This window comes from Juglans regia, chromosome 10 (genome assembly GCF_001411555.2).
Source record: "Juglans regia cultivar Chandler chromosome 10, Walnut 2.0, whole genome shotgun sequence".
Classification (NCBI taxonomy): Eukaryota; Viridiplantae; Streptophyta; class Magnoliopsida; order Fagales; family Juglandaceae; genus Juglans; species Juglans regia.
In genome coordinates this window covers 8463845-8485125 of record NC_049910.1, presented here as the reverse complement: position 1 = coordinate 8485125, position 21281 = coordinate 8463845, and the positions used below count along the sequence as shown (strand labels likewise).

General features: G+C 36.0%; 2 protein-coding genes across 2 annotated transcripts; both read left to right on the top strand.

The window, feature by feature from the left end:
• The first annotated feature begins 7021 nt into the window (after positions 1-7021).
• LOC109009984 (TSL-kinase interacting protein 1) lies at positions 7022-12119 on the top strand. Its single transcript, XM_018990669.2, has 8 exons — positions 7022-7245; positions 8490-8628; positions 8887-9011; positions 9087-9325; positions 9404-9632; positions 9956-10453; positions 11268-11387; positions 11479-12119. Exons 2-8 carry the CDS (start codon positions 8505-8507, stop codon positions 11551-11553), a joined length of 1410 nt encoding a protein of 469 aa, XP_018846214.2. The 5' UTR covers positions 7022-7245; positions 8490-8504; the 3' UTR covers positions 11554-12119.
• A 540-nt stretch (positions 12120-12659) lies between these two features.
• Positions 12660-18427, top strand: LOC109009974 (probable serine/threonine-protein kinase At1g54610). Its single transcript, XM_018990658.2, has 6 exons — positions 12660-13052; positions 14478-15080; positions 15232-15453; positions 15840-15931; positions 16121-16229; positions 17853-18427. The coding sequence occupies exons 1-6, from the start codon at positions 12660-12662 to the stop codon at positions 18207-18209; spliced, it is 1776 nt and encodes a 591-aa protein (XP_018846203.2). The 3' UTR covers positions 18210-18427.
• The last annotated feature ends 2854 nt before the right edge of the window (positions 18428-21281 follow it).

Here is a 21281-nt window from a genome sequence, read left to right as displayed (position 1 = left end):
CATCCATTTTGCGCACATGATGTGGCATCATGTAGACTACACATCTCTCTAAATGAGTGTTGAGAACAATCAACTAGAAGCAGCTACGCAGTGAGTGTAAAGCGTGCACTGCTATAGTAATTTTTCTCTAGTATTACTCCCTATCCAAATCATTGGTAATGATCTTTAGGTTTCCTTGTCGTTATCATACACATAAATTAGAAGAGGGAAGGGAATGCTGCAGATAAGGATGTCACTCTGGATGCAAATGAATAAAGCAGCTCATGATCAAAACTCTGTTTGAATGTACTTGGTTCTAATTCAGTTCATTTAATAAATTAGATGCTCGTAAACACTAATATTGATTCGAATATTAAACGAGCAAAATTCGTATAAGCTTGACTTGACTCATTTGAGCTCATTTTAAAACTTGTAATGTGTTATAGATCTATATATTATATTTACTACATGTTAGCTGTAGGGGTGGGCTCCGACTTCGACGGAGTCGGAGTTGTCGTTTCCGACCTCCGACTCCGACAAAAGTCGGAGCCGAATTACCCTTCCGACTCCGACTCCGAACTTAGTTGGAGTCCGATTCCGATCGGAGGTCGGAGCTCCGAACTCCGATCGGAACTCTGAACGGAGGTCAGAGCTCCGACCTCCGATCGGAACTCCGACTGAAGTTCGGAGGGAGTTTTTGAACGGAGGTCGGAGCTCCGACTCTGAATTAAATTTCCGAACTCAATAAATAAATAAATTTATTAAGTTGTTGTTTTATGTTCTTTTTTTTTATTATTTAAATTTTGTTGTTCAATTTCGTTTCAGATAGTGAGCAACATATATATATTTTTTAAAAGTGAACCATCTACAAATATTTGGTTTATTCAAGAGTTTTCAATAATTTAAATATTCCTTCTGATTTTGTTACTGAATTTTGATTATATCTTTAATTTATTTTATGTCCGCCTGAAATTTAGCATTAAAAGTGCTCATGACTCATGAGTTGAAAATTACACAAATTTAAAATTTTATAGAGAAGAATGATGGTACGAATTTGTATAATTCGATTAATTTCAATTGGATAATAAATTATAAACGTTTGAGAGATGATGGATAAGTACTAATAGAAATTATAGAATAAAGAGTACTTATCCCACGTCTTTGCTCGGGATATAACTACATAAATATAACTATATAAATAGTTTAAAAAGTAAATAACATGTATGATGTAGCCATAAGTTATAACAGTCTCATTTATAACGTAATAACAATATGACTCAGCCTTGAAATATAACTACATAAAAATTAAATACGGATTTCACTCTAATGCTTTTTATTCCATTGGTCATGCCTGAAATAAAGATAGAAAGTAGCAATCAATAGATGAAAAAAATTGATAATAAAAAATTGAATACGGTAAAAGAATAATTTGATTCTTACCAAGAAAGGAGGTTCTCTCAACTCCATCCCAACTCTCAAGTAGCGTCCGTTCCAGACTCTCAATCATCGGTAATTATGTTAGGGTTCACAATTAGATCTATAAAATCATAAAAAGTAGAAGTTAGAAACATTAAAAATAATTAAATCATCATTTAAAAGCATATAAACTTACCCGATTCAAGCCTATAGCTTTCGCCATCAACGCCAACGGTATCTAGTCCAATGGGCGTTTCACTTATCCAATTATGTGTGCAAACGAGGGCCTCCACGGTTGACGGTGACAATGAACTCCTATAAGCATCCAACACGCGACCTCTGGTGCTAAATGCTGACTCTAAGACAACCGTAGTGACAGGAATGGCTAGCACATCTCGGGCCACACGGGAAAGGACTGGATACTTGGTGGAATTAACTTTCCACCAAGTTAATAACTGAAATACATCACTAGGTGCCTCGACAGCTTCCATAAAATATCGTTCAACCTCAGATGTACAATGCATAATATTCCTTGTTGATATGAGTTGATGATACTGCCATATAATTTGATTGCCTCTAACCCCTACAGATGGGTCAGTATCACCTGAGGAAACTGTCGATCATGTCGGCCTCGAATGTGAGGAGCTACCAACTGCGGATGAAGGTTGAGCACTAGTACTGTAGTGATTATATAAGTCATCAACATCACTTTTTAGCAATCTAATAAACTCTGCAGCCTTCACTGCCCCGAGGACGGAATTTACCCAAAATTCTAGAACGGCCAACTTAACTCGGGGGTCAAGGATCACAGCCACAAATAGAAATCTATTTATCTTCTCAATATTCCCCCAATATTTATCATATTTGATCTTCATCCTCGTAGCCATAGCAGATAACAATCCAGCAGAGTCAGTACAACTATTTTCCAACTGGAAGTGAAGCTCCGAGAGCTCGCTGAAAAATGAGTTCGCAGTCGTATATTTGGATCCAAATAGCCGCATGGTTATCTCATAAAAAGTTCTTAAAAATTCAATAAAATAACTCACACTGGTCCAATCATGTGCGTCCGGCGCACCGAGCCCCTGTCCTGCTAGCTCCAACAAAGCATACCTCAGGCCCCCATCCTCGACCTCCATCCGCTCGAATGCTTTTTGGTGCTTCTGTGCCACATCCAACATCATGTATGTATAATTCCATCGAGTCGGAACGTCCAAGCACAACATACTAGAACATTCAATCTTCAGATCTTCTGCTATTGCCTTAAACTTGGCAAGCCTTTGAGGGGAACCTCTCACATATCGTACAATGTTGCGGACTCGGGTTATGGAATCATGAACCTCTTTTAATCCCTCAACAACTATGATGTTAATGATATGAGCACAGCATCGAACGTGAATAAACTCGTGGGCCCGAATGACATCATCTCTCACTGTCGTGTTCTGCTTAAACCAATCAATTGCTGTTTCATTCACACTGGCATTGTCAACTGTAATACACAGCACTTTTCGAATTCTCCAGTCCTTTAAACAATCATCCATCTTCGCCCCAATGGATGCACCTTTATGATCCACAATTTCTTTAAAACCAATAATTTTTTTTATGCAAAATCCACTCACTGTCAATGTAGTGTGCTGTGATACACATGTAACAGACGTTCTGTATGGAAGTCCATGTGTCAGTCGTAAAAGACACTCTCTGGCCAGTGGTAATAAACATCTTCCTCGTCTCCTCCTTGTCATTCGCATGCCTCTTTATGCAATCTCGCATCACTGTATACAGTGATGGAATGAGAAATCGTGGCTCAACAAAATTTAGAAACTTTCGAAAGCCTATTTTCTCGACTGTGGTAAATGGCATCTCATCAGTAATTATCATCTCTGCAAGCATGTCCCTCAACATCTTCTCACTGTATTGAGGGATGACCAATTTCTTAGTCTGTGTACCATCAGTGGCTGTAGAAGTTTGGTAACTGAGCTTGGTCTAATCAGTGGCTTGCAATCCCTTCGCTATCTTATATCGTTGGGAACCATTTAGATGTGCTATTAATACACTGGTACCTTGTTTCTTCGAATGGCATCCACAAAGTGATCCACAGTAATGGCATCTTACTACTGGGTTCGCAATATCACCAGGAATTTTGGTGAAATGCTCCCATGTCCACGACCTCTTTTTAGAAGGTCGTGGTGGTTGATCTTGCTCAATGGACATCTCCTCTTCGTTAAACATATCCTCATCCTCTATATCAACTGGGAGTGGGAGTCGACTACTCGCACAAGATGTAGCTGCTCTAGATGTAGCTGCCCTAGATGTGGCTCTAGGGGTGGAAGTACCCACCGGTGTAGGAGTTGTAGCATTGGCATCCGCCACATCCCCTTGTGGACGATCATCCCCACTATGTCTAGGATCCATATCACAATCAATGAAGCTGAAAAAATTAAATTAGAAGCAAAAAATTAGTTTAAAAATAAACTAGGCTATTGTATTATACAATAGGACATGTATTATTGTATCATAATATATTATTGTATCGATGTATTATTACATTGAGGTTCGGTTGACGTGCGCTCAACTCAGCGGAACCCATCCAGAGAAGTTCGCTCGACGTGCGCTCGAGCAGAACCCATCCAGAGAGGTTCGCTCGACGTGCGCTCGAGTAGAATCCATACAGAGAGGTTCACTCGACGTGGCGCTTGAGCAGAACCCATCCAGAAAGGTTCGCTCGAAGTGCGCTCGACGTGGCGCTAGGGTCGATGAGCGCTCAACGTGGCGCTCGAGCAGAACTCTTCCAGAGAGGTTCGCTCGACTTCCGCTCGACATATCGCTCGAGCCAATGTTCAATACAACGTGCACTCGACTTGCGCTCGACACCTCGCTCAAGCGCAAGTCTTCAATACAATGTAAAATTCAGGGTTTTGAGCGCCATGTTGGGACTATATTGAATATTCAATACAACCAATTCACAAGAATCACAACTGCTGGCTCCAATTCATAAGAGACGTGCTTGAATTAAATTTAGGGCTCATAACCTTACTCTCACCGTAAGTGGAAGCTGAACAGAGGAGCAACGAGGAACGGCGGCACGGAGGAGCAACGACGAACGGCGGCACGCTGGCAAGAAAGACACGAGACATAAGGCGCGAGACGGCTTCACAGTTCACTGGTTCAGTGAGACACAAGAGAGAAGGGAGAAGGAAGAAGGAAGCAGAAGAAGGAAGAAGAACTGAAGAAGGAAGAAGAAGGGGGGACGGGGGACCTGGGGCTGCGTTTTGGAGGGTATTTAAATATGAAACGACGCCGTTCCATATTAAGTGGAACGGTGTCATTTAAATTTTTTTTTTTAAACCCAACTGTAAAACAACGTCGTTTTACAACTGGGTTAAAAAAAAATCGGAGTCGGAGTCGGAGCTACAAGGAGCTCCGACTCTGACTCCGAATAGTTATTCGGAGCTACTCCGAATTCCGACAACTCCGACTCCGTCGGAGTCGGCGTCGGAGCGGAAGTCGGACGAAGTCGGAATTCTCGAAATTTTACACACCCCTAGTTAGCTGTATTTTATATATATAATTACATATTATTAATTTATTTATAGTATATTTATTATGTTCCCAAATTGTGTATAGGATACTTTGTATAATTATTTTTATAGGAGATAGTTTATGTAATTAGTTATCTATATTTAGTTGTGCATTTTATTACAGATAATTTGATAGAAAAATTCTATTTATTAGCCGGTGTTGATAACTCATCTAATAAAATGCTTATATGGCATAATTTGATTTTTAAGATAAATTTTAAATTTTAATTCTTACAAATCAAATCTTACCATTTAAGTTGTTTTGAAAAAAAATGTTATCATTTGAGTGATGCAGATGGTGTGCTCTACATACCAGCTTGAAAATATAATAACCATGTATGATATATTAAGCTATTTTATATTTGTAATACAAGTTATTTTATAAGTTTAATTACTTATGTATTATGTAGTATAACATTAATGTTATATATCAATTAACTAGTTGTCATGATATAGATTATAGCCCGTTGATAAAGTTATAAATGAATGAGTGGATGCACATTAACTTTAAACAATTATCAAATTTAATTTAATTAATTAGTTATAATTTATATAAATAATACATATCTTAACTCAAGTCTATAGTAATTTTTTAATTAAGGAATCATATTATTAACCCTATACACAATATGATTTTCATATACTAGATAAATAATAACACATATTGTAATTTATAACTATTACTTCTTACTTGTAGTTGCATATTATTATATTTTTATCATTTAATATATGCACTATAACTTATATATTATAACTATATATTTATATCATATGCCTATAATATACTTATAAATATTATATCTAATGATGTATGCTATAATATATTCATAATTTATATTTAATAATAATATATTATACGACTAGAACTTTTGACTTAGTATGCTATATATATATATAATATGATTTAATTTATTGCACTTATCTTTTGTGTTAATTTTGTAATTTATAACTATAAGTATATAAGTTAACTTATTTTATAAAAAAATTATATCATAAGAATTTAACAAAATACTTAAATTGTTAGATTTTTTTTACCCATGGCATAAGCTTTTAAAAGGTTTAATTCACTCGAAGAAATATTTAATTTACTTATCAACAAATTTTTTTTACCCAAAAATATTTAATAACCATGCATGTCCATGCGCAAATTAAAGTGGATAATGGTTTTTGAGTTTGATTAACATATTTACTTGTTCGAACTCAAATAGAGTTCAAATATTCTTGTTCAAACTCGACTCACTAACTATTAATATTGTTCGAACTCGACTCAAGCTAAACATAAACAAACTATTCATGCTTGAGCTCCTTTTTTTTTCCCTTAAAAATCTTATTCTTATCTTTTGATTAATATAAAAATTTTAAATTTTATAAAAATTAGTGGAATGGTACTATTATTTGTTGCACAATTACAAACATGTTATTTTTCCCAAGTCGGGGAACATGCTTCTCCTAATAGCTTCATATCATAATCACGAGCTTAGGAAGCTGTAATATATTCACATGCATGTATATTCATTCTAATTTCAAGTCGACATTCACCAACGCGGCAATTCCAAAAGCATGGCAATGAATAATGTTTGTTGCAAATAATGGCAATGAATAATTTTTTAATAGTAGATCTCATATTTTAATGAGAATACGTATAATTTATACACTTTAAAACTGTATCTAGTATTACTCTTATCCATTAAACAATCGATTGCATTATTTTTTGGACCTTTGACTCATGCTAAAAAATACAATTTGGAAAATTTGATGTATTGTATTGTTGTTTGTATACAAGATTCATCCCCACCTCTTATAATGTTATTTCTCTTATTAATAAATTAAGATTTCCGATAAAAAAAAGAAAAGAATGAAATTATTTGAGTTGGGTAGTAGAAGAAGGTCTTGGGTTCCTTTAAGTGGGTAAGGGCCCAGGCCCGCAGGCCTTCGCAAAGGGCCCAAACAACAGTGTAAAAGTCATGAAACCGAGACTCTCTCCCCCGTAAAGAGAAGACTGAAGACTGAAGACCGCTAATTATATATTTTTAAAAAAATTGAAGGTGTTCAGAACTTCAGATTCCCGCTCCCGCCCAACATATTTTCCCAAACTCAAATTTCCCAGAAACCGAGTCTCACCCAAACAGAGGACTGAAATGAATGAAGATCCCTTATATATACTTCACGTTCCCATTCCCGCCTGCTCCTAGCATTTCTTCCCAAGCTCACGCATTCTCTCTCTCTCTCTCTCCCTCTCTCTCTCTCTCTCTCAAGTGGATAGGCTTGGATTCAGGTATGGGAGCATTAATCCATTTTTATTTTATTTGCAGTTGTTCATGTTACAACTCTCAAGTTTCGATCAACCTGTTCATTTTCATTTGTCTACTCATTACGAATGTTATCTACATTTTTTAGTTTTCCGCTTTCGAAACAAGTTAGATTTTATGTCAATTTAATTCTACGAACGATTCTGATGTTGGAGTTGTTGGCCATGCTTTGATGCGAGATTCAGTGAAAATGTCTATTCGAATCGTTTGAACTCCGTTTCTGTATGTATGTGTTGTCCGAAACCGTCACAAACCCTCTCGTGGCCTTTTTGTTTATCTGTAACGACCGGAACTATAGATCGTGATTTGATTTGGATGAAGGAATTTTTTTAGTTAGAGCATACACTAACCGTACCACTGAATTTAGGGTTTTGGTCCATATGCCAAAATCTACCGCGTAAAGCACCCTGTTTTTGCCTTTTGATCTATCTATGTATGATCCTGTGACTGATATAAGTTCACTTTTTTTTTAAAGACTGATATGTGCTATATTAATACTTCTCCGTAGAGCGTGTTTAATGAAAACAGATATGATGAAGCCAATTGCTTTATAACGTTTGATCTACGTTAAACTGGTACCTTAAATTATGGTGTGTTTGAAGATCACCTTAAATGTGTGGAAAACTTGGAATATTTAAGTTTGGGGATGGTTTTCTAATGGGTTAAAGAATTGGGAATTTGAGGTGAATTAGTCTCTATATTATGGTAGGGCCTGTGCGATTACCTAGCTTTTGCTTATTACTCTTTAAGTTATATCTTGAAGGTATAGAAAGAGAAAACCTCATACTGGACTGGTGTTACAATTTCAGAGATCAAGGAGGAAAGGATGATAGATTTAATGCTTAACAAATGGGGAGTTTGTTGCTTTAGATTTCATTTGGTTAATGTGACAGTGTTGAGGAATGTGAAAATTTTGTGTTCCTAGGAAGTCAAAACTTTATCTTAATCGTAGGAAACAATTATAAGGGTTCTGGTTTTTTCATTTTAATTAGTTTTTTATTGGGTTTGCAAGTCAATGAAGGCCTTAACATGGTTGGATCATGATTGTGAAATTCATGGAGATTATTGTGCTCTATAGATGCAATCCAATATAACTCCCATGCAAGAAGAGTTCTGATAATTGATCTCTGTGGTCTGGAAGCTTGGATTTCAATTTTTGCTTTTCTACAAGAGGGATACTGATTAGTTTAGTGCTTGGATCAATTAACAGGAAAACCAAACCACCATGAAAACTACTAGGCAGCAAAACAGGAAGGCAAAGGTTCCCTCAAAGCGCAAGGCAGACATAGGTTGCACTGGAGCCAAGAAGTCCACGAAGAGAACTGGCGGGCGGAGTTTCAAACCTGCAGGTGAGGCATATCCTAACTCTATTTTAAAAATTGAATTGCATTTGCAGAGGGTTTAAGATTAACTGATGGTCTGACCTGTCAGTTCTACCAGTTCTGGGACTCAATTTATATGCATGAAAAGTAAAGCAATAGAAAGATGGGACATCAGTTTCATAGATAGTTATTTTGTATGTTCTGTTTTAAGTTCTTGAACCTTCTCGTCAGGCAAGCTGACGTGTTTTGTTGTAAAAATTAAACAATATCCACCTTCTTGCACAGCTGAGGGAAGGTGTCCAGATCTTCGAGTGGAAAGGAAATGCGTTTCACAAACACTTATACCCTACACGAAGATCAAGTTGCAGCTTTTTCCAATAGATGAAAGCACTCGCATGGGATTGGAAAAGGTTAAATACCGACTGTTGAATTAACTGACTTTAATTATTTGGGATTTATTTAATTTGAATTTAATTTTATTCTAGGATGGACATAATCCATACTTGGAACTTACTTTAAGTGCTCGAAAGAAGATTTCTTCGGTGCTTAAGCGCCTAAATTGCAAGTGGGGAGGTTCAAGTATTGCTTTAGGGGAGCCTATGCTTTTCCCATATAACGCACTAAAAAACTCGTCTAGTTACAGAAGATGGACGTTGAATGACAATGATATTAGTGCGGGATATGTCTATGAAGCTATTGGAAGCCCCGCAATTTTCCGCCTAAGGTACAAGGACTGGTCATTTTCTCTTCTCACAGGCATAATATCGTATATGTGAAGTTCTAACTTGATTTCTCTTTCAAGGTATGGCTGGTTCTCTTATACTGAGCCTGAAACTTTTGGTAAGCTTTCTACATCAACTCCCATTCAGGGTTTTTCGCAATACGAGGAGAAAGGTTGCAGAACTAATAAGGACGGTCCAGATGTCGAAGGGAATAAAACTGAGGTAGGAAGTGAAGCGTTCAAAGAAATGAATCCACGTGAAGTAGCTGTTGATGCTGACAACGTCGTGAACGGACCTGCCGATCCTATGGTATTGTTTTCTGCTCCTTTTTTTCTTTTTAATTTTTTTTTTCTCTTAGCTAAAATCATGGAATTTTCTGAACATGTTGATTATCTTTTCCATGGGCATTTTATTCTTATACCCGTCGTTAGAAGTGGTAGTGGATTAAGCATTCGTTGGTTGTGCAGAGATGTATACATGATTAGATGTTGGAATGATCATGTATTTGTTGATAAACTCTTATTTAGTCTTTTCAACAGGAGCTTTCCATTGTTCTATTTAGAGATTCAGTTGCAATTTATGTCATAGAAGAGAGTACAATTCTCAAAACTTGCTCATTTTGTTCTAACTAGGATAATGAACCGAAGATGGATGATGGCCTTGGACAATCATCAGCCCTGTGGACTGATAGTTTGACTAATATAAGCATTGGGGCCCTCCTCTCTGAAGTATCCATACAGGGCAAGTTCAGCAATTCTGATCCGATCATTGATGGTCTAACTTCTATAAGCATTGGAGGTCTCTTGTCTGAAGCATCACTACAGGGCAAACCCAATAACTGTGATCCAAAATCAGCTGGGAATGATGCATGCTTGCAGATGCCTCAACCAACATCTGATTCATTTGACGCTTATATTGCTGCCCAAACAAATTGTTCTCAGGGTCTAAGGTCATCCACTCAAGACCCACACTCATCTATATTGGATGCTGAAGAAACGTGCCATGCGTTTCCTTTTCAAAGATTCTCACCCTCAGAAAAGGATGTTCTGCCTTTGGTTGGAAGTGCTTATCCAGGGAGCCGTGGCCAGGATGTTGGTTCCGCGTCATTCAACTTTCCTAATGCAGCCGAGGTTTGCTAAAAAAAAAAAAAAAAAAAAACCCTTCATGTGTTTTTTTATTGCTTTATTGCAATAGAAATTTTATGAGGCTTCAAGATGGAGTTTGGAAACTCACAGGTTTAATAGTTAGGTAGCTTTCAATCCCATTTGACCATTAATATGATACTGGTTCCAAGTCCTTCAAACTTCTCAATGCACCTAAGGTTTTCTCTCAAGTTTTATGTGGTTTAAATATGGATTTGAAAGGTTAACAGGTGTAATAGTCAGGTAGCTTTCAATCCATTTATTCACTTAGTATGATCCTTGTATGTAAGCAATATGTATGCTAGTTTTTTTTTAATACAAAGCACACACTTGATTAATCACTGATTGATTTCTGGAGTTTCTTACGAACAAGAGATTTGCTATTATGGATCACGAATCTCTGTACACTCCAACTAGAAGTTTGGTTTCTTCATCAATCATGGCTTTGTTCAAAACTTGAAATTCAGGAACTTTGTTGATAGGCATGATATTTGGTCCAGGCGTTTCTTGCTAATGATACATGCTGACGTTTTGCATTGGGTTTGGTGGGATATCACTTGGTCCTTAGGAATTTGAAAGTAATATATGTAAGAGCTTGATTCCTAAACAACCGTTGGTTTGGACTTTCTGAATGCGACTTGTTTGGGAATAGGCTAGGTTTTCACTTTTTGTTGAAGATCATGTCGTGAGGATATTTCACTAGTATAGTTTGAATATAGGTTTTTTGAAACTTGAAACAGCATGAGACTTGTGGGCCTTGATGATAAGTTCTAACAAGTGTTCTAATGTATGCGTTATGCAGGGCAACTGTCAACCTGTGTTTCCAGAAGATTATGCTTGTCAAGAATCTGAAATAGACCTGTTCTTTTCTTCGCACACATATCATGATGAGAGCAGTCTTGGACTGTCAGGCATTAAATGGGTACTTGAATTTCTCACTTAGAACTTTATTAAAGTCCTATGTATGTTTTCGTGAATGGTAAATTTGATTATTTTCTTATTGCTTAATACAGACTGACTCTCTCGGACCCTTTGATCTTGGCCTACCCCATCTCTCAGAAGCATATCTGTGGAACGGTATTATCTGAAGTAGATTTGTTAGATGGCAGTCTTGACGCATTCCAGAATCGCTTTTAAGTTAGAGGCTGGAAAGGTTGCTGTTGAAGATAAGAAAGTACAGGGAAACAAAGCAGCTAAGAAATGAGTAAGCTAACCACTTAGATGGATGGAGTAATTATTGTAGAGCATACATGCAACTTAAAGTTTTGGAACAAGTCTACCAAGACCCAAGAATATGGTACTTTGACATCATCAATAGGGTAACTATCTCACAAAAAATGCCATGGTGTGAAGACTCTTGACTTGGATTGTTTTCCAATGCTAACATGAAAGATGTAAAGACATGCTAATGATTGCTGGACAGTGTTTCTATTTTGGGAACCCTCCATATTCATGAAAAGAGAACTTGTATGTAAATTTAGCAAGAACCAAATTTCTCAGTAGCTCCGTAATGTCATCCATTATTCGTCACAGATTCAAGGAAATCAGTTCAAAGCATATTCTGATTGAATTCCTCTGCAGAATTCCCAATTTTGATGTATGATTTTTCTCTTAAACCAATCTGCGTTAGTCTTTAGAGTCTATATTTTGTCCTGAGATGAATGACTAACTTTGTTTTTTTAGAGTTCAAAATATCCTTACATTGAATTGTTAGCAGCAATACTACGTCCATTTTGTAAACAACATTAGAACACTAGTAAATGAAGACAGCCGTGTCTATCGGTTTTATCTCGCTAAGCTTGGCGGGGGTTGAGGTTTATGTTTGTTTGCCTGTGTTCGTATTGGAGACACCCGCATGAATTTTATATTACCCGCCAAAATTGAGGTGTAATTTCAGTGTATATAAGTAGATAATTCAAAGCTGCTACCACCTTGAAAACATAGTCCGAAGTCGTTGATAATGAAGAAGAAACCTCATGCAACTCTGTTTCCTCTCCATCTTTCTTCTTCTCATTTACCATAATTCCAAAACCATGCCGGCCTCGTGTATCATCTGCTCTCAATCTCCTCTTCTCGCTCTCTCCTTTGTTATCATCAAAATGTTCCATATACAGACCCGTCTCTACTATGCCACCTAGATTTTCACGAAAAAAGAAAAAGAAAGCATAGACTTCGACTCAACTGCTGAGACGCGATGGGTTGTACTCTGGCAAAGCCTCCCATGTACTCTCCCCCTCGACGCATTGAGAAGTTGAAATCGGAGAATGGGTTTGTTGGGGGAGGGAGACCCATTGATCGCAACCAGCTTCCTAAGGACTCGGCCGCTGCGGTGCCCATAAATTGCCAAGTCGAAGATAAGCATATTGTGGGTGGGGTGAATGCTGAAAGAGGCGGTGGGGGAGACAGGGTGGTTGTGAGAGACCGAGAGGAGAAGAGTGGAAATGCGTCGAAGAGGGTTCGGTCTAAGAAGATTGGAGGGGATGAGCTTGTGGGTGGGTGGCCCAAGTGGCTTGTTGATAATGTATCTGGAGATTTGCTGTCGGGTTTGGTTTCCAAGAGCGCCGATTCCTACGATAAACTTGCTAAGGTTAGTATATTGATGATATTGATTAGATCCTTCTGTTATTAGAATGCATAAGCGAAGTTTTGTACTGTATTCATTATGTCCGATTGACTCTGCTTCCATTCTATGATGACTGGAATTCTTGGTATTGAAATCTGAATAATTTGGGTTTGAGGAGAGGCTTTCAGATTGTAGTTTCTCATATAAACCGTATGAATAGGGAGAGGAAGCAACTGATCACAGAGAGAGAGAGAGAGAGAGAGAGAGAGAGAGAGAGGTTCTAGCTCCAAGGAGTAGAGTGGGAGAGGCTGCATTTGTTGATTTTCTTTATTTCAAATATTCTTCCTCCCTTGTTCTTTGCGACACCCAAATTTAAAAGAGGATAGGGAGATTAGAAAGAAGACTTGATAGAGGGGAGGTGTTCGAGTTTCTTGGATGAGTTACCTGTTGGAGATATATAGAAAGATCTTAACCATATTTTTGAATTCTTTTGGACCGTTTCAATGGCAAAATTGTATTTTTTTTTAGTTTAGACGATATTTTTGTAAATTTTAAATCTAAATAACATTCATATAATTTTAAAATCTAAAAGTAATATAGAATCTTATTTTTTATTTTGTAACTTTAAATATGTTCCATTATGTTTTTTAAATCTCATTATTTTTAATAATTTTTTGACCCTTTATTTTTTGTCTTTGTTTTTTTGTGTGTTTCAACTTAAGTTTATATTTTTTAACACCGTTATCTCTACTAATATTATTTTTAATGTTTTCAACTTATATATCCATTTTAAAAATCTCCATTTCATGTTTTCAACGTACGTTGTCAATATGAGAAATGATACTTGCAATCGTGAATGTGCAAACACCGTACAATCGCTTTAAAAAAAATAAATAAATATGAGACTCACATGAAAAAAAATTAATTTTTTAATAGTTGACCATACTCTTTTTCAAAACAACTATACGGCGTTTACACATTCCACGACTATATATAACATTACTCTTCAATATTATATATATATATATAGATACACATACAAAAATATATACGTGATACACACTTCCATATACAAGTATATATATATATACACGTATAGCTAATCTTGAAATGATATATCGAAATGTACCGATATTAAAATATCCATTCCAGTACTTTAACCGAAATGATCACTTAAAATGGAATTTAAAACATTAGTTTGAATTAGGTTGGGATGTTTTGACTAAAAATTGTGTTTTTTGGAATAGTTTTTAAATCCCAAAATGATCAAAATAATCCATTTATTTGTCAGAATTATGTTAGTAAACGATTAGAAACACAGCATGAGCATCAATGATGAGTAGTCAGATATAATTAGAAAATTTCAGGTATAAAAATTTTAATTAAAGAAAATATAAAAAAGTAATTTGATTTAAAGCAATTTTGTATATAAACTTGTTGCTTTTACAGATCGGGCAAGGAACTTACAGCAATGTGTACAAAGCTGTCGATAGGGACACCAAAAAGATTGTTGCTTTGAAGAAAGTGCGGTTTGACACTTCGGAGCCTGAAAGTGTGAAGTTCATGGCAAGAGAGATTAGGGCACTGAAGATGCTAGATCATCCCAACGTGATCAAGCTTGAAGGACTAGCCACTTCAAGGATGCAGTATAGTCTCTATCTGGTTTTCGATTTCATGCAGTCTGACTTGACCGGGATTATCTCACGTCCTGGTGTGACGCTCAATGAAGCACAGGTCAAGTGCTATATGCAGCAGCTACTTTCTGGTCTCCAGCACTGCCATGAAAGAGGAGTTTTACACCGAGACATTAAACCCGCCAACTTGTTAATAAACAGTAGGGGAGTGTTGAAAATTGCTGATTTTGGTCTTGCAAACGTGTATGATCCTGAACAAAAGCGTTCCCTTACAAGCCGAGTGGTGACACTCTGGTATAGGGCTCCAGAACTACTGTTAGGCTCCACGGATTATGGAGCTGGTATTGATCTTTGGAGTGCAGGATGCCTATTGGCAGAGATGTTTATTAGAAGACCATTTATGCCTGGGAGAACAGAGGTTGAACCGCCTTCAATAATACAAATCCAGAAGAAAAATTGGATAGATTCTGTTCCATGCATGCATTGCATAATTACTACTTTTCTTTTAAGGATATGCGTGCAATGATTCTATACTGGCTGTTTTTAAGTTCTGCCTCTGTTGTACACAGGTTGAGCAGCTTCATAAGATCTTCAAACTTTGTGGTTCACCCTCAGAGGATTACTGGAACAAAATGAAGCTACCGGCAAGCTTCCGTCCACCGCGGCATTATAGGCCTAGTATTGAAGAAGCCTTCAGCCCCTTACCTACCTCTTCATTTGGCCTTTTGACTACACTTCTTGCTCTAGACCCAACCTCTCGTGGCAGTGCTGCTTCTGCTCTCCATAGTGAAGTGAGTATAATAGATGGCAAGCTCTTCCTCTGTACTCATTGCTAGTGGTATAACGACATTTCAGCCCTTTTCTTTGGTAGAACCAAAACTTTGTACTAAGAGCTTTAGAAAATTAGAAGATTTTGGGATATGAAGGGTACTTTGCTCCATGTAATTGATTAAAGTTTAATAGAAGCACAAGGGAGAAATAATGGAAGGCCATCTTAAACTTGAAGCATATGCTGTTTAGGCTTATTCCAGAAGCAAAATAAACAAAGAAATAGCTATAGAGGAATACAGGTGTTCCTAATGAACACGTTCTATTATCTTCCTCCTGCTTTTATAAAGTTAAATCATAAAAGAAAATTTACCCTTTATTCTGAGTATTTTTTTATTTCTGCTTTCAGTTCTTTTCTTCAAGCCCATTGGCGTGCAATCTTTCAGCTCTACCAATTCCCAGGAAAGAGAAGGATCAATCTAAAACCCGTGATCGGAAGATGTATGATTTTAGTTTATAATGTGAAATTATTTTCCTCAATGATGTGATGAATAACTCTATGTACCGATCATGATGTCTCCTACCAAAACCTTTAATAGCAGCTTAGTATGTTCTGTGGGCTGTGACGATCAATTCCACTGGATGTCCAAACTACATGAATTTACTTAATTGTGATTTTCCATCTTACAGGCGCAGGACTTCTAAAACAAAACAATCAACTCGAACAAAAGTTGATGGTCATCAGGGAAAGAAACTGATCATTGAGCAACCCACTGAAGATTTTGATTCTAATAAAGAGGTAAGATGTTGCACCTTGAGATCAGTACCTTAGAGCAACATCTTCAGTTGAAATTATACTTCCATTAAGAGTGACATTTATTTTTGAGGAAGACGGAATTTCGTTTTGTATGCAAGGAGAAATATATATTCAAATCTAAGCAATACCCAAACAAAAAAAAATAAAAAAAAATAAATGGAGATGGTAATAGGGCAAGGCCACGGATGTGAAGTCAGACTTGCAGGGTATGTCTAGTAGGGCTGCAAACGGTCCGGTCCGGTCTGGCGATGGACCGAAAATTTTCGGTCCATCATTTTTCCGAACCGGACCGGACCGATAGCTGGTCTGGTCCAGTCGGTCCGCCCTCTTTTTTTTTTTTTTAATAATTAATAAAAAAATTTATTTAAAATATTAAATTAAATTAAGTGACTTATTAATATGGATTATGTAACAAACTCAATAAAAAAATATTTTATATGGTCAATGATAATAAATTAGATGAAAATTATATTATTAATTTATATAATTACTATATAATTAACTAATTGATATTATATATTTATTAATTCATAGAATATTAACAAGTGTTAATAGTATATTTAAAATTTTATATTGTTAATAGTGATAGGTTAGATGAAGATATATATAAAATATTGTTAATTTATAGAATATTAACAAATATTAATAATATATTTAAAAATTTATATTGTTAATTGTACAATTATTATATATAAAATATATATAAAAAATACTTTTTTTTTTTAATTTTTCATTCGGTCCGGTCCGAAAAAACCGTGGACCGTGGACCGGACCGAATGTTTTCGGTCCTCTAAAATATGGACCGGACCGGACCGGTCTAAGTCTCGGTCCGGTCCGGTCCGGACCGAAACGGTCGGTCCGGACCGTTTATCACCCCTAATGTCTAGTTCATTTGATGGCTGTGCATCATAGAGACTTTTACAGTGCTTTTATAGAAGATGTTTGGTCTAAAAGGTCCAAGGTCTAAGGTTCAAAGTTCAAAGTTTAACACCTAATGGGTGCAAATAATCCTTTGTGGCCACACCTCCTGGTGAAAAGCCAGCGATTTAATCAATTTTGTGTAGGAAAACTTTCGAGAGTGTAGTACACGGGACCATAGTTTACTCTACAGGAGTGGGTCCGAAGGGCCTTGCCTTGAAGAGGTTCCCCGACATAAAAAAAAAATACTACTTCTCATCTTGAATTTGAATTACCATATGAAATGAATGTATACCCTAGTTGTTGAGCTTGGTATTCAGAAAATAGGGGGATATAGTAGAGGTGAAAATCTTAATTCAAATCTGTGGTCATATGAGAAATATTCACCATTAATTGTTTATCTCTAATCATATCAATTAATTCTGTCGCATTTTAAATGATTTCATAGTTAACCACTTACATGAAAAACTACTCTAATGCATTAATTACATCAATCAAAATGAAAAATCTAGGATAAACAAGAAGTCTAGTTAAAGAATAGATAGTTTTTTTAAAGCATGAAGAATAGTTTGAATCCACTTGAACTACCTCTTCTTCTTTCAATGGAGTACTGAGCATATGCCGCTGCATATAAATGAGTTTCTTCTTTCTTCTTTATGTTTTCCTTAAAACTCATTGCAGGGGAAGAAAGCAGAGGCACAAATGCAGAGCCAAGAGATGGGTTACAGTGGAAGCAGCGCCTCCTCTAGCGTCACAACAACTAGGAATGACAGAAGCTCGGATGCATCCTTATCCCCAGTTGGTCGTTCTGATCAAAAGAGGGCACCAAAAACTCAGGTTCATCCCAATGCTCTCAAGAACATCAAGAACCCTACACTCTTGCAGGCTTCCGTAAGTGATATCATCAACCCGAATGAAGGCAAAATACTGCCTCATTATCGGAGGTCTCTTTCTTCAATCGATTTCCGAAGTCTCGATCTGGAAAAGATATCAAAACTCTTCGAATTCGACAAAGATAAGGCCATCAAGGATAATCCTCCCTAATATGTCCAGTGCCCATCACAATCAGCACATCAACGACACACGAGATGCCACACAAGTAACCTCTGTGCAGTTGCGTGGGATGCCATAGAGGGTCCAGGTTTTCAGTGAAGACGAGGAACAGCAGTCTATTAAACCCAGAATAACTGTGTTGTATGTGTAGAATAAACTGTATTTTTTGTATTGAATAAGTTTGAACTTTACTACAAATATATAATATTTCTCTGAACTCGTCATGAACTGAATCACATACATATAATTCTCTGAAAAATAATAGGTTAAGTCATTCTTCTGTTAGAACATCTCCGTGGCAGAAAATCACTGACTCGAATATGTTGAAGATATGTATCGTAAATTCATTCCCAAAGCAACTATATCGCATTCGATCGCCACTCAAATGCATTTGCCAACAATATGTTGAGCCTAAGCCTGTGATCCTTGCAAGAAGGATGGAAGCGATCAACAGTATTACTAGCACGAGTAATACAATCGTGACATGCACAAGCATCACGCAATTGTTTTGAATGAAGTCTATTATTAAAAAATTAATTTTTTTTTATATAAATCTTATATTTATTTATTTTTTTAAAATAATTATATACTATTTATATAATTACAATTGTAACTATCATTAGAACAGTACCAAACTGGGTCTCTTTTTAAGATTAACGATGGCCAAAACCGAACCGACGGCAACTCTGTTTAATGCAGTTGTCAGTAATTAGAGCTGATATTTGGGACCGATTACTGATCAGAATCTTGCTTTGATAGGATATGGAAGGTAGTCAGGAGCGTGACGAGATTGGAAAAATGTTATTCATCATCTTCATTAGTGGTGTAAACCGGTCGGTCTGGACCGGAGAAACCGACCGGACCGACCAAATGCATGGTCGGTTTCGATCCAATAAATAAGAATGTTTCGGTCTTCGGTCCGGTCCCGGGGTGGAGATTTCTCGAACCGGACTGGACCGGACCGACCGAATAAAAAATAAAAAAAATAAAATATTATAAATATTATTTATATAATAATTATACAATTAACAATATAAAATTTTAAATATGTTATTAATACTTGTTAATATTCTATAAATTAACAATATTTTATATATATCTTAATCTAACCTATCACTATTAACAATATAAAATTTTAAATATGTTATTAACACTTGTTAATATTCTATGAATTAACTAATATATAATATTAATTAGTTAATTATATAGTAATTATATAAATTAATAATGTAATTTTCATTTAATTTATTATCATTGACCATATAAAATATTTTTTTATTGAGTTTGTTACCTAATCCATATTAATAAGTCATTTAATTTAATTTAATATTTTAAATAATTTTTTTTATTAATTGATTTAAAACAAAAAAATACTGAACCGAATAGACAAACCGGACCGACCGGTTTACACCCGATTCTTCATACCATGTATCTGATTTATAACGTGCTGTGAGCTAATAGTCGTGGCCCCGTGGGCCAGTTGTGGGCTGATCACGGGTGATTGAACCAACTGCCAACCGGCATGCACCGTGGCCAACGAGCCACCACATTCTTCAAATTTGTTTTTGTTTTATTTCAAATATTAAAATTTATCTTGAAATAAAGTTTTCGTCACGTGGATTAGAGACAAATGGTAGGTTCTCGTGACATTAAGACTACGCTTAGATAAAAAAAATATTTCATCTCATCTAATTTTATTATTATATATTTTTTTAAAATTTATACATAAAATATAATAAATAATTTAACTTTTTTAAATATTAAAATAATAATAATATTAAAAAAATAATATTCTAACAATAATTTATTTAACTTTTAACTTTTATCTCAAACTATCTCATCTCATTTCATTTCATGATCTCACTATCCAAACCGCACAATGAAAAAATGTCATCAAAATGAGAAATGTTTGGTTTACAAAAACATATCTATCAATTTATAAGTTATCGTTTGTAAGATCTGAGAGATATATATATATATATATATATATATATATATTTATAGCTCTAATACTCCTCTTTCGTCTTTATTTTGAATTAATTAAGTTGGAACAATTCTCACGCCTATGATAACCCCATAAACTTTATAAACAGTACTTCTGGTAAGTAGACCACACTGGACCCATTTTCTTGGATATCAAAGAGACACATGAAGTACTCCATTCTAAATTTAAGAACTTTCAAAAATCTAATAGACGTGTAATATCCATGAAACCTGCGTACGCACGTACACCCATTTTACATGATAAGAAACCTATGTTTAAAAGAGAACACCATGCAAATGAGATCTGATCATATATGATTTTAGTCTTCACTCATCGTCGAAACTGTAGGTAAACTTGCTCTTAATCCACTTAAAGCTGTTTCGCAAAGAAGATTTGAGCTTACCTTCCATGGCATACATGTTGTAAGCTGCAACCCTTTTCCTCCTCGCGAGCTCTGGATTGCCGGAGCCCGACGACGTGCCTAAGCCGTCTATGTTGCCGCTGCCGTCGGGACTGTTGAAGCTGTATGACTTGGACCTGTCCTCGAAATCAGAACGGATGTCCAAGTAAGGTGTCGAGAAGTAGTGCCCTGAAAATGATTTGCTCTTTTCCATGACCTAAATATATTGCCTGATGAAGATCAAGGATAATGTGCCTTTGCTCCACAATACCATTTACATTTAAAGGAAGAGAAACTTTTGGGATTGTTTTTTGGGATAGTGTTTTCCCACACTTGCATAAATTTTTTCTCCTGTGGATATCTTTCAAAATGAGAAAACTTTTTAGCCTAAGGAGACGTTTGGATTTGAAGATGACTTAAGATGACTTGAGATGAGCTGAGATGAATTGTGAATAGTAATGAGATGAGTTGTGAATAGTAGTGAGATTTATGAGTTAAAGTTGCTGAATAGTAATGAGATGAGTTGAGATGAGCTGAGATGAGTTGAGATGAGTTGAGATCACTTAGGAATCCAAACGAGTCCTAAATATATATATATATATATGTGTGTGTGTGTACATATATAAATATAATTCTGCTATCATATATATATATATATATGTATATTGTGCATAACTCG